At 36.7% G+C, this 17863-nt stretch overlaps 1 protein-coding gene across 1 annotated transcript; it reads right to left on the bottom strand.

The window, feature by feature from the left end:
- Positions 1-3697: 3697 nt before the first annotated feature.
- Positions 3698-16936, bottom strand: LOC149841871 (clast3-like protein). Its single transcript, XM_090001198.1, has 7 exons — positions 16851-16936; positions 16519-16684; positions 14870-14928; positions 6673-6791; positions 6344-6581; positions 4599-4722; positions 3698-4010 (listed from the first exon to the last, which is right to left on the bottom strand). Exons 1-7 carry the CDS (start codon positions 16908-16910, stop codon positions 3928-3930), a joined length of 849 nt encoding a protein of 282 aa, XP_089857324.1. The 5' UTR covers positions 16911-16936; the 3' UTR covers positions 3698-3927.
- Between the last annotated feature and the right edge of the window lie 927 nt (positions 16937-17863).

The raw sequence follows: 17863 nt of genomic DNA, 5'->3' as shown, positions 1-17863 counted from the left end.
TTCGCATAAAAATACAATCTTTTTTTACTTTCCGACCCAGGATCTCCGCAGTAAACCAAAAAACACTTCGATTTTCCAGAAAAATCTACGACTGAAACACAACCAACCGAAATGAACCAGCAAACGCCCTGATTCTCGTCTTTCCCACTAAAATCAAAACGAAAACTCAAAAAACTTCAACTCGCTAAGAGATAAGCCAATGAAAACGCCGAAAAAACTTTCAAGAAAGAAAGAGAAAAAACAAAACAGTGCCGAAGAAGAATATGTCTCCCTTCTCTCTCCTTCCTTCTCCCTGGATCTCCAACGCTAAACCTCAAGCTCCGCACTCCTCCGTGAGAAGATCTCAGATCGAGCTACGACGAGAGCGACCTCGTTTCGGAGCTCGTGTCGAAGATAGATTCTTCATCAACCGAAGTAGGAGAGAAAACCTGCAAAATCTCTGCAGAATTCACGCCCCCTCGCTCCGACGACCGCACCTAAAACGCTATAATGAGTTTGAACACCGCCACAATCATTCCACAAAAAATATGCAGAAATGACGTTGGGGTTTTAAGGAGACGGACATCAGAGCTCAAGTGTTCAGACTACACCTTTTTTTCTTCTTTTTTAATTGTTTTCCCTCTTTTCTTGTCCCTCTGTTTATGAGAGTGTGGTCTCGACTCTCTCGTGGGCGGTCGAAAGAAAGAAACTTTTTTTTTCTTGTTTTGGATCGATCAATCGGTTAACTAGGTAGAAAGCAAAAAAAAATCTTATAAGAAAAGAAAACTTAGACTAAGAGAAGTTTTATATGATAACTTTTTCAAATGAAAAATTTTAGCTTATTTGTGTAGCATGAAAATAATGAAGCAAAAAATGTAAGAAAAATGTGTGTCAATGTTAGAGATAGGTGTGTCGACAATACTAGAAAGAGAGAGAGGTGTCGACCACACCACAAATGAAAATGGTGGGTGAGTGGGACAAAGACGAAGGTGAGAGAGAGAAAGAGCTAAAAATGGTAGGTGAGTGAGAGAAAGATGAAGATGAGAGAGAGAAAGGTAGAGCTAAAAATGGTAGGGGGTGAAAGGAAGATGAAGATGGAGAAAGTTTTTGTAGAAGCAGCCCTTGAAATGAGATGTGTTGTGGGTGAATGATCGCTTTGTAGCAGCCCTTGAAATTAGATGTGTTGGGTGAATGGTCGATTAAGATTTTTTGATAGCAAAAATTCTTCTACCCTTAGTTTTTCCTATCAAAAGCCATACTTTTAGAAAAACTTTTCTTTCAAATTTTTTTTCTTTATAACGGTTGAAAAAGATGTAATTTTTATTTTCTACTATTTTCTCACTTCCAAACCTGGGTAAAAAGAAAAAGATTTGTTGCAAGGACACTCTCATTTTTAGTATCGTGTCTTCTTTTTGGTTATTTATTCATTTTTTTCAAAGAAACTGCTCCCAACACAAAGACTTAGTCATACTGTCTCATCCTGACAAAATTACAGTTGTTGTGCCCATGGCATAATACTTCGAGGCTAGGACTCAATCTATGTTGGGCACAGGGTTGCGGATCAAGGAAACACTCATGGGAATCAATCCTTGACAGCCCGTCTAGCTCCGAGGGCCCACCTCAACGCACCAACCTCCCTTGGAGCATAGTCCTCTTTATATTATTCTTAATCATAGTAATATTGATCATTCTTTTTAAATCTTGTGATTTTATTGTGAGAATTTGAAAATCGACCCAAAAATAACGATAATTTGTTTTGACAATATTGTGCTTTCATTGCTATATTCTTGTGCTACTAATGCAACATTTATATTTTAATGTTTTATACTGTTAATGTATTTGCTTCTCTATAAGAATAAGGGTGATATACAAGATCGCATAAACTATCATGGTATAAAACTCATGAGTCATACTATGAAACTTTGGGAGAAGGTGATTGAGTATAGGTTGAAGAAGGTTGCCATGATATCGAAGAATCAATTTGGTTTTATGCCTGGAAGATCAACTATGAAAGCTATACATCTTAAACAACTTATTGAGAGATATAGAGAGGGGAACAAAGATTTGCATATGGTTTTTATTGATTTAGAGAAGACATACGATAGAGTACCTAGGGATGTTCTCTGGTGGACAATGATGAACAAAGGTATCTCTCTCAAGTACATTAATATAATTAAAGATATGTACGAAGGAGTAGTAACCAACGTTCGCACTTGTGAAGGAGTGACAAACAATTTTCCTATAACGGTTGGGTTACATCAAGGATCTGCATTAAGCCCTTTCCTTTTTGCTATAGTGATAGATGAACTTACGAGATCAATTCAAGAAAATGTGTCGTGGTGTATGTTGTTTGCTGATGATATTGTTTTGATTGATGAGTCTAGAGTTGGGGTTAATGCTAAGTTAGAATTATAGAGACAGACTTTGGAAGCAAGAGGTTTTACGTTGAGTAAGAGTAAGACAGAATATATGAAATGTCGGTTTAATAAGCAATGAAGTAGTGAGGAAAGTGTAGTGAAGCTTGGTGAGCAAGAAATAACGGTGGATGATTGTTTCAAATATTTGGAATCTATCATTCAAAAGAATGGAGAAATTGATGGAGATGTAAATCATAGGATTAAGGTTGGGTGGATGAAATGAAAAAGTGCAACTGGAGTATTGTGTGATCATAGAATGCCATTGCGATTGAAGGGAAAGTTTTATAGGACGACAATTAGACCCGCTTTACTATATGGTACAAAATGTTGGGCTGCCAAGAGACATCATATTCAAAAAATGAGTTTAACTGAAATGTGTATGCTTCAATGGATGTGTGGAAAGACACTAAAAGATAAGATTCAGAACGAGAAAACATGTAAGAAGGTAGGTGTTGCATCCATTGAAAATAAGATGAGTGAGAATCATTTACGATGATTTGAGCATATTCGGTGAAGGCCTAATGATGCTCCGGTTAGAAGGATGAAGAAATGAAAAAATATATTAGCTAAAAGAGGTCGAGGTAGGCCTAAAAAGACTTGGATGAAGATGATAAGAAAGGATATGAATGATTTGAACCTCACCGAAGACATGACATTGGATAGAAATGATTGGAGAAGAATTCATGTGGAGGACCCAAAATGATTTTCTTTTTGGTTCATATCACCAACCCCAATTGTTTGGGATGAAGGCGTTGTATATTGTTAATGTATTTTGCTGAGATTTATTATATATATATATATATATATATATATATATATATATATATATATATACACCATGGTTTCAGACTATGATATCAAATGCTGGTACGCTTATTTGCCTGGAATTAGCCACCATACGTTGCATCTTACTGCACAAATGTGTTACATAGTTTATTTATGTTAATAGCTTCAATCATATTCAGTAAACAATAATGTTCAAATTTTCAAAACGGTGAAAAGTAAATACTCAGGAACCATTAGGAAGGTTTCAAAGCATCACGTTCGAGTCAAGTTTGATAGAGAAAAACAGTAAATAGAGCATGCATCAAAGGTGATCAAATCTATGTAAATCAAGAGCATACCATTGGGCACCACAACAGACACCACACACACACATAAGCAACCGCCCAAGTTCTCAATCACCATCAACCCACACCCCACATTGGCCATCTTAAAAGAGACATGCCATCTACTATATCTCCCTTGCCTGGTGAAGAAGAGGTGTTTGATTCGCCTCCAGAGAAGAAGATAAATAAAAGTTTATGTTCAATAAAAAAATTTATATTTATGTTGCTTCCATTGTTTTACTTTTTTGATGATCCTTCCATTGTTTTCCTTGCTTTCACTTATGCTCGTTATACACTTCTAGTGCCGTGTTAATGCATTTCTTAAGCACTTGAGCTTCGATTAGGCGTAGCATTGTACACCTATGTCACTCTGGTAATGTTCTCTTCCACTACCTCCAGCCCACACCCATATTGCCTTTGTCTTAGAATAGAGACATGTCAGGAGGTGGCCCATAAACCGTCTTCCATGATAACGGAGTGATCCATCCACTGCCGTCGCCCTTGCCTGGTGAACAAGAATAAATCCAATCCTTAGTGTTCAGTCTCAACTCACGACACACACACACACACACACACACCACAACCCGAATAGAGCTTTAGCAAGAACATGCCCACATTTGTTGCTGGTCGACCCTTATTAAAGTGTGCACGGATAACACCAGACCAGCAATTCCAATGAGCTTTACGTGCTGGTCTAAAGAGAATCCACAGAGTGACTCCAAATGGAGTCCTCGCTAAGCTCTCACATTCCATCAATGTGGAGAACCAGTTGAAATGTAGTCAGATACTGTGTCCAGAAGGGTTAAACGCGTCATTTTCTCAAGACAAGTCTGACTGTATTTCACCAGGTTCACAATAGCAGTTCATACTATAGATGAAATGCCCAATTGGGTCCTCAACTGAAAGATGAGCCTTTGGCTGCTAGTGGCATGATTTGAACACGCATCTAAGGAATTGACAATTTACAGAGTGCATATTCTTAGATCTTTCGGATTTTGAGTCCATGGCATCATACAGAAGTTTTAACTCATGGAGTATGGTTAAATTGAGCCAGCAAGATCTAAGACTTGTTTCCAGCTAAGAGTATGCTTACCATTAAAGATGCTCGTTGGCAGTCCCAGGAGATTTAATGCCTCCTCAGCTAAGATGAAAGAATCAGGTATATTGTCCCCTTCAGAACAGTAACATAATATGCATGTGACCTTCAAGCCTTTTGCCTGACAGAACAATGGTGAGCGTTATGGATTAAGAAGAAATGGTACCATGGCATATCAGAGTGAACAATAAATATGGGCCAGAGAAGTGCATCTAACCAGGGCTCCCACCTCCTAACCATTGTCCTAAAAAACTTGGGAGTCTACAGAGAAAACCTATGATTTTAAACCAAGGTTATACGTATCGTAACTTTGGAAAAAAACGATACAATGCACACTTGTATTGTGATATGAGTGTGTATCATACAATATATTTTTGTATCGTGCCCGTATCCTATGATAATACACCTTCGGCGGGCTTTAAAAAAACAGAGTTATATTTTTACTTTTTGGGTTTTAAATGCCTCTTAAAGGCCGACTCCCTCATTTGTGTAGAGGCCATTAGAGGCGAACCCACACACTTTAGGAACTGTGAGAGCGATTTGGGAGCCGATCTGTGTGCAAGAAAGAGCGTTTTTGCAATTTTTTCAAGTATGAATGCATTTTCAACATTTTTTCACTCAAGGAAGTGGGTTAAGGTAAAAAAATACATATTCTATGTGTGTGTAAACTTATTATCCTATTTGATAGTTAATTGGTTATGTTTTATTTTAGATCTTTCGATGTTGTTTTATTCATCTTATAGAGATGATCTTGTGTGGCAACACTGTAGAAGCATGAATGAAGTACCGCTGTTATATTATTAGAGGTGAACTGCATAGATTTAAGCAATATATTGCAGGTGTTCGTCAAAATCTATTTTCATGTGATTATCCATCTATTTCTACCACTTTTTGTGCTCATGTTATTGTTGAATTAGAAAAAAATTCAAAAAAGAAGAATATTGCAAAAATACAAAAGACTTCCAACCGTTGTTATAGATTATGAAGATGATGATGATGACACACTTGCCAAAAAAATAGCCGAAGATAAAGAGATCATCGCACAGCAGTTGGATGCAACACTGAGAAATTATTGTCCTAATGTTTGACAAATAGGCTCTAGAAGATAGTTTAATTTTAGGATCTTTATAGTTTAGAACTTTAGAGATGAAGATTGGCATCTAAGACGTCGGTTAAATGTAATGTTTTAAGTTATCATAAACACTTAGCAGTTTAGTTATGACTTATGACATTTTAGTATGACTTGAATGTGAATTTAATATTGATAGTTAAGGATTTAATTGTGTTTAAAATTTAAATTATGTAGTTGCTTTTTATTTATATTATCAACTATCAATTGCATAGTTTGTTATTAATTTTAGCAAGAGAAAAACAAGAAAAATATGATGATTATGATTATTGAGGTTTTATATAATATTTTGTTTTCGTAATATAAAATATGAGTCTTGTGGCATGTTCTTAATTGCAAGAGTCTAATATAGCTCATAAAAACATAAATGCTTAATATGTGATTTTAAGATTGTATTTTGTGCAATTCATCATTGTTTCATGTGTTATGATTTTTTTAAAATTTTTGCTAACTTTTCAGTTTTTTAATTTTTTTGAAATTTTTGGGCAACAAGATACCGTGTTACTTTGGGCCCGACTGATACACGTAACGATGTGATGCGTACAACCTTGTTTTAAACTTTGCTGAGAAAACAAGAGAAGCATAGCAATGGTAGGTAATCATAATTTGATACCTTGCAACACGAGAACAGTGCAGCAAAAGGAAGACTTGGATAGTAATCATCATCCACTAATTCATCATCAAATGAGAGGAACTCCTCTTCTTGCATAGGATTACCATCAGCAAGAGAGCTGAGATACTCCCAGCGTTTATGGCCTGGGCTGTACTCCTGCAGTCGCTTCCACCCAAGTTTTTCACAAACGTCATCACTTCCATCTTCTTTGGTACTAGAAATATAATACATCTGTGCTCTAATGGAAAAACAACACCAGCACAAGGTCAAAATACAAAAGTAGTAGCACACTAACATTCACATCTGGCCAACAGGCATCTAGTATATACCTTGGTTCATCACATCTTTGCCTCCTCGCAGAGTCCAAGCCTGAAAGAACAACAATGTGCTTCTTTCCAGTCGCAGCTGCAAAGGAAGCTAAGTTCCTTGCAAATTGGACCATCAACCCCTGGACCATCAACAGTCGTCAAGTTTTACATTTTCTAGAAGAGAATATGTAATATCCTTAGACAGAGAGGTTGATAGGATTTATGGATATGAACAATCTGAATTACCAGTAAATGGCAAGCATTAAAGCCATCATGAAAATTTGAAACTAAACATGTAGTAAGGACACTAGCTTCACACCACTTCCATGGTGGTGAGAAAAAAACATATGGAATCGTATACATGGTGCCCTTCAATATGCCTGTGTGCATGCGCATGTGTGTGTGTGCCTTTGGTGTGCGTATTCCTATATCATTATTATGTTTCATGTACACAGTTTGGGCCAGTCACAAATATCAATATCTGCTAATCTAGGCAAGGCTATTTCTCCTGATATTCTAGGTTTGGTGATAAATCTCGGGAAAATATCAAGGCTTAAAAAATATAAAAAATAACAAGAAAACGTAAAAAAATAAATAAAAACAGTAAAACTAATTGATAATATCATGAGAATATTGCAATATTATCAAATTTGCAACATTTTCAAAATATCGCGATATTTGAAAATATTGCCGATATCTGTGACTATGGTTTGGACACAGCCACAGTGATAAACAACAGGGAGTGTGCTGTGCAAAAATAACTGTTGCGGTGTTGCCCCACATCTAGGGACATACCACAATGACTATGACTTTCTTACTGTTACTCATAGTAGATGCCTCACATATCTTATATTCGCAATCCCTGATATTTATTCTCTCCATGTGATGGCTTTAAGCTGCTTAGCAGTATGTTACTTTCTACTAGGCATCATATTGTCCAGTAGAGCACCATCTTGCCTCCTCTTACTCCTAGTTCAGGCCTTCCTCATTGGGAAGGAAGCCCTGAGGCTAGTGACATTAGTCTATGCACATCCAGGTGTTCATATTTGTGACAAGCTTCATGTTCTTTACTAGTAAAAATCAAGAATCTGGTAGATAAGCAATCCAATGACCTCCATTGACCAAAAAGCCAATCCAACATCCAAAGATCTATTTGATTAAGAGAAAGAAAAGAATTTCAATTTTAGAATATCAAGGTTTAAATGTTTTCTATACTTATGTTTTTAATCAATTTCTAAAAGTCCACTCTCTTTATAAAGGGCAAAACAGAAATTGTGCCATCATCATCATCATCAGTGCATCCCGATGCCTCCAAAAACTATGGTTGTATGTGTGAAGAATCCTTGCAAACAATCAAGTTTTCAAATAACTTGATAATTCAAATACTCAAGACACAAAATAAATGCACAGTGTTTATAAGCTTTACACCTCAAAAGAAATGCAATAAATGCACAGTGTTTTATAAGCTTTACACCACAAAAGAAGTGCAATAAATGTACAGTGTTTATAAGCTCAAGGAGACAACTCCTTACTGAAATTCACACTTTACAATGGGCTTACAGCCCTTATTTATAAGCTTTAGCAACTCATAAGAGCTGTTGGACTGATTCCCAACAGCTCTAATTAGAGCCGTTGGGAGTCAGCCCAAAGTCTCTTATTCTTACCTGTATACAACAGTCAGTCACTGTTGTACACTGTGTACAGAAATAGTACATAAAAAAAGGATAACATAAAAAGAAAAGGTTAAAAAATAAGAAAAATTAAGAGGAACAATTACAATCATATTCAACGACATGAATATGCGTAAAATGACTAAAATACTCCTACAGCTAATACAAGAAAAAAATATATATTATATATATAAGTAGATGGATACATGTACATATATATGAAATATATAATGCATATGTGTCTTCTTTTATACATATAAAATATATATTATAAAATACATTGTCTTATGGATTACAATTTAACACCCCCCTCAAACTTAGAGCATAATGACCGAAAGTTTGCCAAGAAGGAAGTTGAATCGCGGAGAGCACAACGATTTGGTGAAGAAATTTGTCAGTTGATATTCTGAAGTTACATATGGAAGATCTATAACTCCTTTCAGATATGCTTTTCGGACATAGTGGCGGTCCATCTCGATGTGTTTGGTTCACTCATGAAATGTGTGGTTTTTGGCAATATAAATTGCACTCTTGTTATCACAGCATAGCTTGGTGGACCCTTCTACATTAATCCCCATATCTTCTAGTAGCTGATGAATCCATACAATCTCCATGGTAGTAGTCGTCATGGCACGATATTCAACTTCTGTTGAGGATAGAGACACTTTTTGTTACTTCTTACATCTCCATGAAATCAGCGAGTCTCCTAAAAACACACAAAAACCAGTGGTGGAGTGACGGTTATTTTGGTCACCTCCCCAGTCGGAGTCAGTATAAGCAATTAATTTTAATTCAGAAGAAGAGCATAAGAACACTTCCTTGTTTAGTGTGCCCTTTATGTATCTCACAATCCGCAAGATAGCACTCATGTGAACTGATGTTGGTGCATGTTGGAGCTGACTTGCAGTATGAACTGCATGAAATATATCTGGTCTAGTAATACTCAGATACATCAAAGATCCCACAAGCTGTCTGTAGGGGGGTGGGATCGGAGAGAGAAATATCATCATCAATCTTCATTTTGACTTTTAATATAGCAAGAGTTTTACAAACCTTATCATCTGTAATACCTGACTTGTCAATAATCTCAGAAGCAAGCTTAGTTTGATATAAAAAATACCCTCTATGAGAGTATGCTACTTCAATACCTAAAAAATAAGTTAGAAATCTCAAATCAAACATTTCAAACTTATCCTTCAAAATTGATTTTATGCTTTTAACCCCTTTAGAATCACTTTCGGTTATAAGCATATCATCCACATATAAGAGCAGGATAACAATCTCTACATTGATTTTTCTAACAAATAAAGCAGTGTCAGTGAAACAGGAAGAAAAATCATTTTATAACATTACAGAGTTAAATCTATCGTACCAAGCCTTAGGGGCTTGTTTTAAACCATAAATTGTTTTTCGAAGGCGGAGCACTTTCCCTTTGGGAGTCTCTATTCCTGGTGGAGCATCCATATATACCTCTTCATTCAGATCACCATTTAGGAAAACATTTTTAACATCCATTTGATAGATGTTCCATTTGTTGATTGAGGCAACAGTAATGAGACATCGGACAGTAACCACTCGGGCCACAAGGGCAAAAGTTTCTTCATAGTCAATCCCATATTCTTGACTATATCTCTTTGCAACTAATCGAGCCTTATATCTCTCAAGAGATCCATCGTTCTTAGTTTTTACCTTAAATACACATCTACACCCTATTGTTTTCTTACCCTTAGAAAGATCTTGGAACTCCCAAGTCTTTGCCCTGTTGAGAGCAGAAAGCTCACATTCCATTACTTTCTGTCATTCATCATTCTTTTTGGCTTCTTCGAAGTTTCTGGGTTCTATATAAGAATGAATGGCGCTAAGGCATGCTCTATGTTTAGGAGTAAACGAATCATATGAAATAAACCTACAAGGCATCTTTCTACTTCTCTCAGATCTTCGTAGGTTTTCATCATTTGTTGAATTTGACCCACTAGGTTCACCGTATTTTTCAATTGCACTCATAAAACTGTTTATATCTCTATGGGTATATGTTATAGGATCTCGCAATGCTCCTTCATTTCTATGTTGGGAGATAGGTGGATAGGAAGAGCCATTTTCTTTGTCATTGACGTCATTATGAATGAAATCATCATCACTATGATCACTATCATCATCATATTCTAACATTTCAAATAAAAAAGAGTAATCCATGTTTTCTTCAAAGGGTTTGTAAAATTGTCTATGAAGAGACAATACGCATACAAGCATAAATACTTTATAAAAGAAGTGCACGAAAGCACTCTCACAACACTTGAACAAAATACGCAAAAAACGTAAAAACAATGAACATGCAATAATGCATGTATTTTATAGAAGGAGCAAATGCTTGAGACTCTCAAGCTTGAGGATTTACAACGGGGAACACCCCTATTTATACAAAATGAAAGGAGTGCAAAGGGGGGCTCCCAAAGGAGTCGTTGGGGAGCCCCCAACAGTCACATTTGTGACCGTTGGGGGCTCCCAACGACTCTATTGGGGGACCCCCAATGCACTTTATGAAAAAATATTAAAAACAAAAAATAAAGAAATGTAAAAGGCAAAAATAAATTACAACATATTCCAAAATGGAATATGTGCAAGATTACAAGAATACCCTTTTAGGGTAAGAAAATAAAAATATGAATAAATATATATATTTATATATGTAGAGATACATATACATATAATATATTATATGTATATGTATCTCTAAGTATATAAGTATATATATTTATACTTACAACATGTTTTTGGAGATATATTTTAACAGGGTTCACTCCTTTCAAAACCATTAACATTTTTCAGAAAACTCACATTTCTGGAAACATATAGTTTGTCATTCTTAATATCATAAGGAATATTCAAGAAAAGCACAGGCAATGGCTTTTGGTGAAAGCTTGTCATTCTTGTCAGTAAGAACGAAGCATTTACAACCGAAAATTTTCAACCGACTATAGTCGGGTTCTTTGGTATACAATTTTTCAAAAGGCGAGATATTGTTCAAGTTTTTAGAAGGTAACCGATTTATAAGATAGACAGATGCTAAAGTTGCTTTAGCCCAAAAAACTTTTGGGATGTTTTGAAAAACAAGTAATGTTCGAGTTGTCTCTGTTATATGTCTATGCTTCCTTTCGGCTAATCCATTTTGTTGAGGGGTTTTCGGACAAGATCTTTTGTGAAGAAACGGGTGTCGGTCCCCATACATCCGAATGAATAATTTCAAAAGGTCTTGTTGTAAACATAGATCTTTGACAAAAAGGCAATTTTTTCATTTTCCCAAAAATACAGTCGTTACAAGTGAAATCACTTTTACATAGACTTTTAACAAAAAGTAAATGAGAAATTTTTGCAATATTTGGATATCCAAGTCTCTTGTGTCACACATTAATATCATTTTGTCAGACAACATTACAAAACAGGTTCTTTGGAATTTGAAGAGAATCAATATAGTATAGATCGCCCTTCCTAGAGCCTTCCCCAATCAATCTCCCGGACCGACGATCCTGTATCCAACATTTGTTAGACGAAAACTTTATATCACACCCATGATCCGAGAGTTGAGAAACGGAAAACAAATTTAAGTTTAATTTGGGTATAAATCTAATTTTTGGAATAAAGAACCATTGTTTTTCAAAATTTCCTATTCTTTTTACATCAAGAGATGTTCCAACCGCGATTGAAACAAAAGATGGAGAGTGATTTTTTGAGTATTCGGAAAAAGAACTAAAACTTGGGGTCATGTGAAAAGAAGCACCTGAATCTAAAAGCCAAGAGGTCTTACCAGGAGGAGAAGAGGTTGACATGGCGGCTCCGGAAATAACCCCTTTTAGAAGAGGTTGAAGTGCATCCACAATTTGTTGCAATGAGAGAGCTCCATTTGAAGATGACGAGCACTCTTCCTTTTGAAGTTGGGATGTGGTAGCCATGGCAAGTAACTTTTTCCACTTTGGGCAATTAAGCTTGATATGCCCCGGTTCCTTACAAAAATGGCATAAAAGCTTGCTATAATCCTTCTTCCCTCCTTGACCACTTGAGTTTTGATTCTTGAAGTGAGGAGGCTTGTAAGTCCTTAAGTTGCTCCCCGGTCTTGAGACGACATTAACTCCTTCATTTTCTTCATTATTGGAAGGTGTAGCTAGAACACTTGGGTTGTTCTTGCTTATACCCATACGAGTCTCTTCCCTACTTAGTTTAGTAATTACATCTTCAAGAGAAGGGGAAGTGAAGGCGGATAAAAGAGAAGACCGGATTTGTTTGAATTCAAGCCTAAGCCCATTCAAAAAATTAAAAAATCTATCTTCTTCCAATTGTTTATGACGAAGCTCTATGGCTTCTTCACTCCACTTGGGTTCGAGCATAGCAAGCTCATCCCAAATAGAAGAGAGTTCGGCAAAATACTCTCTTATAGTCATTTCTCCTTGATGAAGAGTTAACACCCTCTTTTGGAGGTAATATTTATGGGACAAGTCCCTAGAGGTGTACATCTTCTCAAGGTACTCCCACGCTTGAGAAGCCTTCTTAAACTTGATAATATTGGCGTTAATTCTTGTTTCTACGGATGAGAAAATCCATGAGAGGATTTTAAAATTTCTCATCTCTCATTCTTCATGCTTTTTGGTGTAGTCTTCAAGAGCCTTGGCTTTTTCTTCGCCTTCAAGGATTTTTATTTCTCCTTTCTCCATCAAGGTTATCTTTGGCTCTGATTCGGGAATTGAGCCTTGGACATAACCCCAAAGTTATTTTCCTTTAATATGAGCCTCCATGTTTTCGGTCCAAACGTGATAGTTGGACCCATTGAGTTTGAAGCCGAGAGAAAAATGAGAGTCTTTTTCACCCATTAGAGAGGAGAGATGATAAAAAAGAATACGTACCACAAAGGATTTTTAGACCTTTCTTGATAGAAGAGTCTTCTAAAATATTGGATAAACAAGAGGATCCACTCCAATCACAAAAAAATTGAGGGCACGCTTTTTGAGGCACCCAAAAATTGAGAATCCACACAATCTTTCTTTCTCCAACCTTGCTCTGATACCATGTACCTTGCTCTGATACTATGTGAAGAATCCTTGCAAACAATCAAGTTTTCAAATAACTTGATAATTCAAATACTCAAGACACAAAATAAATGCACAATGTTTATAAGCTTTACACCACAAAAGAAATGCAATAAATGCACAGTGTTTATAAGCTTTACACCACAAAAGAAGTGCATAAATGCACAGTGCTTATAAGCTTAAGGACACAACTCCTTACTGAAATTCACACTTTACAATGGGCTTACAGCCCTTATTTATAAGCTTTAGCAACTCATAAGAGCTGTTGGGCTGATTCCCAACAGCTCTAATTAGAGCCGTTGGGAGTCAGCCCAACGTCTCTTATTCTTACCTGTGTACAACAGTCAGTGGCTGACTGTTGTACACTGTACACAGTCAGCTACTGACTGTGTACAGAAATAGTACATAAAAAAAGGATAAAATAAAAAGAAAAAGTTACAAAAATAAGAAAAATTAAAAGGAAGAATTACAATCATATTCAACGACATGAATATGCATAAAATGACTAAAATACCCCTACAGCTAATACAAGAAAGAAATATATATTATATATATAAGTAGATGGATACATGTACATATATATGAAATATATATGTATATGTATCTTCTTTTATACATATAAAATATATATTATAAAATACATTGTCTTATGGATTACAATTTAACAGTATGCAACAGCTAACATTTCTCTTCACATGCATTTGTTAATAGCACAAACATGTGAAATAAGAAAAATATAATAAACCAGATGACAAAAGACCATCAGACATCTTTAAGCTGCATCTCCTCCATCCAATTACCATCAAGATTTGGAGGGTAAATATGCTTTAGAACAATATTGGGACATCAAACAAGATGCTAAAAATGCTTTAGCTTCTCACTTGAAAAGAGCTAGATTTTCCTCCTTTCTTATCCTATCTGGAAAAGTTCACATCTCCAACAAGGTTTATCTTCCTTAGCATTTGTAGGAGTGCAGATCAACTGGCCTAGTACTCAAACTTTTGAGCAGTAAATCAAACTCTCCAAGTTGGGGTAAATTTAACTTTTCAGTGGCTAAAAGAGGTACATGCAGACAACAACAATACAAGCTAAGGAAAGGGTACTACAATGTTTAGCCGAGTATGGGAAAGAGTATAACCTATTTGTCAGCTTGTCTAGAATAGCATGCAGAGGTTTTACAGAGAAAGGCATGTCTTGAAATCAAATAAAGATTGCAAACCTTGACAGCATTGTACATTGGTTCTGTGGAAGAACTTCTAGTCTTCTATCCTTCTCCCACACCTACCTACCCCAATTTCCATCTTACATGACTAGTATTGCAATATGAGTTGCATAAACAAGACAAATACATAAATAAATACAAAAAAAAGAGAATAATCAAGATGTAGTCACACATCAAATACATAGTTTTTTCAAAACTTTTTACAGTAGTATAATCCAAATAAACACAATGCAAGATGCTTGAAGACAAACCTTGATAACTGGCGATCTTTGTTGAATAATACTCAAATCACTGCATGATACTTCATATGCTGCCATGCACACCATGAGAAGAAAAGAAATAAATGACTTTCCACTCAATGAAAACTTAAAGATACATCAAGTCAATATTTTCTTAAATCCGTCATGTAGTGTATTGGATAACATTAATCCATTTGTGGATTGTGGTAGAAAAACTAAGCTGATCCTTGAAAGGCAGGCATTAAGACTAAAGACCTTTAAAATAGGAAATAAAACTAGTTTGGATTTTCTTGTATCAAGTGGAAAATAAATTTGACCATAAAAGAGGATGATCCTACATTTTCCTTTTATAAATGACACTACCAGCCCCAAGGGGGGTTGGCATAGTGGGGTGGGGCCTTGGCTGCTAGACGGGCAGTCAAGTTTCGATCTTCATACGGCGTCACCCCACTGCGCAAGCCAACGCGTAGCATAGGCCCCGAGGGCAGGGGTCCTAGCCTCAGAGTTTTACGCTGCCGGCACGACGACCGTAGGTATGACACGCTGAGCCAGCGGGACCAGGTCTTTGTGCCGGGGGAGGTTTCTTCGGGTTATTAATTAAAAAAAAACTGACACTACCAAATGCCTTATTAGATGAACCTTTTTCATACTATGACAATGCTCAGCCAATTGACCATGGAAGAGAACCACGCGCACATTTTATTCTCAAGTGCTCGTTTTCAAAGGTAGTCACATTCCTAAAAGACAAGGGAGCCTCCACACCAAAAGTCACCAACATCGATTGACAATTTGACATTCATTCAGCAACAAGGAGTGCTCAAGCATCCATCTATGATATCACACGGTCATTCCATGATACTGCAAGCAATGGAAAAGAGAGTGTACATGAGCCACTGATTCCAGACCATGTTCTTGCTACATGTCCACTTGTTTTCAAATGGCTCTATGTGAATCTCATTAACCAAGCTGATGAACTAGGTCCTAGCAAGTGCATCTCATCCCAAAAGCACAATTTTGAGGGGCAACCATAGTTTCTATAATGGGTGAGTAACAACTAATTAAGAACCAGATGGGTCAATAACAACCACAGTACCCATTATGGTTCAATAACAATCAGAGTAACCAACCGGGCTTTCTTCCGCGACAGACCCCGCAGGAGAGAATCTATAACGAGTCCTTCAACCTCACAAAACCAAAGTGAGTCCATGTCAAGGCAGTGGTTTAGTTCCCCGTCCCCAGGCTATCGCGTTCGAGCCTCCCATAGGGAAGCAGACCGGACTGTAGCATGATAACGGGGGGAGGGGGAGGGGTTCGGCCAGAGGGGGCGCTGATACCTCGGCCATTCCACACATCATGATCTCCAAACACTCAAACAATCATAATAAAAACGATAAAAAAAAAAGTGGAAATCTCCGGGGATCTAATATCACAAAACTCATCCTAAGTGCACAAAATCACGCGAAACACCAGAACTGGAGATATAAACAAGCACTGCATCCTCAATATCCATGAAAAGCAAGACTACCCATGAATGACATAAATCCCCGACCAAGCTTCTTCAATGTCAATTCAAAACAGATCTTCTTCAATCTCAAAACCAGAAAACAAGGAAACAAAAAGCAGAAAAAAAAAACTCGATCGAAAATGCGAGAACCGATTACCTTCGAGCGGCAGAGCAAGGACTCCTTCCAGCGCCGGCCCGTAGGCATCATTGCCGACACAGGGCAGAACGGATGGATCATCCAAGTACCCAACCCTCTCCGCCCTCAACGAAGAGATCAAGAGGTCGACCGCCAACTGCCCCACGTTTCCTAAGCACAAGGCCGGCTAATCCAATTAAAAAGAAAAAAGCGATGATCAGAAACCCTAGCGATCGAAAGGAAGGGGGGAAAGGGAAAAGCCCAAGAAATGCGAAAGAAGAAGAAACTTGCAGGAAAAGAAACGAACACGACAGGTGAAAATGATAAAGAAGAAGAAGAAGTAAGCTACGAACCAGAACGAGAGTGGAGCCATTGCTAGGAAGATCGTCACCACCTTGTGGGATGAACTCCATTGTGAGAATTCGCGTGGGAAAAGGAAAATGGTGGGAAAACTCTGTTACGCTCTTCGTTTTGTAGCGCCTAGGTTTGGACTTTGGATCGAGGATGTAACTGGGTCGGGTAAAACCAGAACCAAACTAGTTAAACCCCGCCAAAACCGGTTTTAATATATTCATAGTTCGGGTCAGGTCCAAAAATCGGTACCATTTAAAAAGGGTCGATTCTGGACCTTTTAAGTATGAAAATTTATTACCCACTCCACTGGTTTATTTTCCTAGCTTGCTTATTGACTGAAATATGTAAACAAGTATGCATCGAGATTTTCATAGGTTTTTGTATTTTTTTTCTAAAGTTTTACCTTACGGATGCAATCATATGTTTGATTTTATAGAAAGAGACTCTTAGATCATCAATGATCTTTTAAGGCTTGAAAATAAATCGCTCAAAATTTTTATAAATATTCATGCATACAAAATGGATTACGTTGATCCAATAGTAGATTCTAAGCAAATGATCGGCAGAATTAGATTTGCAAAAAATCCAATGAAAATCTTAGCTTATACCAGTTTACATATTTTGTTGGTTTCCATATTTCAACTTATATATATATATATATATATATATATATATATATATATATATATATATATATATATATATATATATATATATATATATATATATACACAGAGAGAGAGAGAGAGAAACTCTTAACTTCAAACAGCTAAAGTGCCCAAAAAATCCAATCACTTATCCGTCCCTAATCACAAATGTTCGCTAATCACGCACGTCATAAAAAAAAAAACTTTTTTTAACTCACCTGAGACATGTAGTGGGGGCCTTGACTGCCACTAAAGCCCTAGGCAGAAACCCGGGCTTTAGCGATTTTGAACCGCCCGCTAAATGTCTTGTTTTCAAAAAAAAATTGGACTCGCATCTTTACGCCGCACACGTTCAAAGAGAAACC

The sequence above is a fragment of the Nuphar pumila genome, chromosome 3 (assembly GCF_984573655.1).
Source record: "Nuphar pumila chromosome 3, dmNupPumi1.hap1.1, whole genome shotgun sequence".
Classification (NCBI taxonomy): Eukaryota; Viridiplantae; Streptophyta; class Magnoliopsida; order Nymphaeales; family Nymphaeaceae; genus Nuphar; species Nuphar pumila.
Note: the sequence above shows the minus strand (reverse complement) of the source record. Positions and strands in the feature narration are given on the sequence as shown.

Bases quoted from the DNA above. Each gene is read 5' to 3' on its own strand.
- LOC149841871 (XM_090001198.1), bottom strand. From the start codon at position 16,910: ATGGAGTTCATCCCACAAGGTGGTGACGATCTTCCTAGCAATGGCTCC. The intron at 16,685-16,850 runs GTTCGTAGCTTA...TAATTGGATTAG, and splicing joins ATGGCTCCACTCTCGTTCTG to CCGGCCTTGTGCTTAGGAAA. The intron at 4,011-4,598 runs GTAAGCATACTC...CTTGTTCACCAG, and splicing joins GCCAACGAGCATCTTTAATG to GCAAGGGCGACGGCAGTGGA.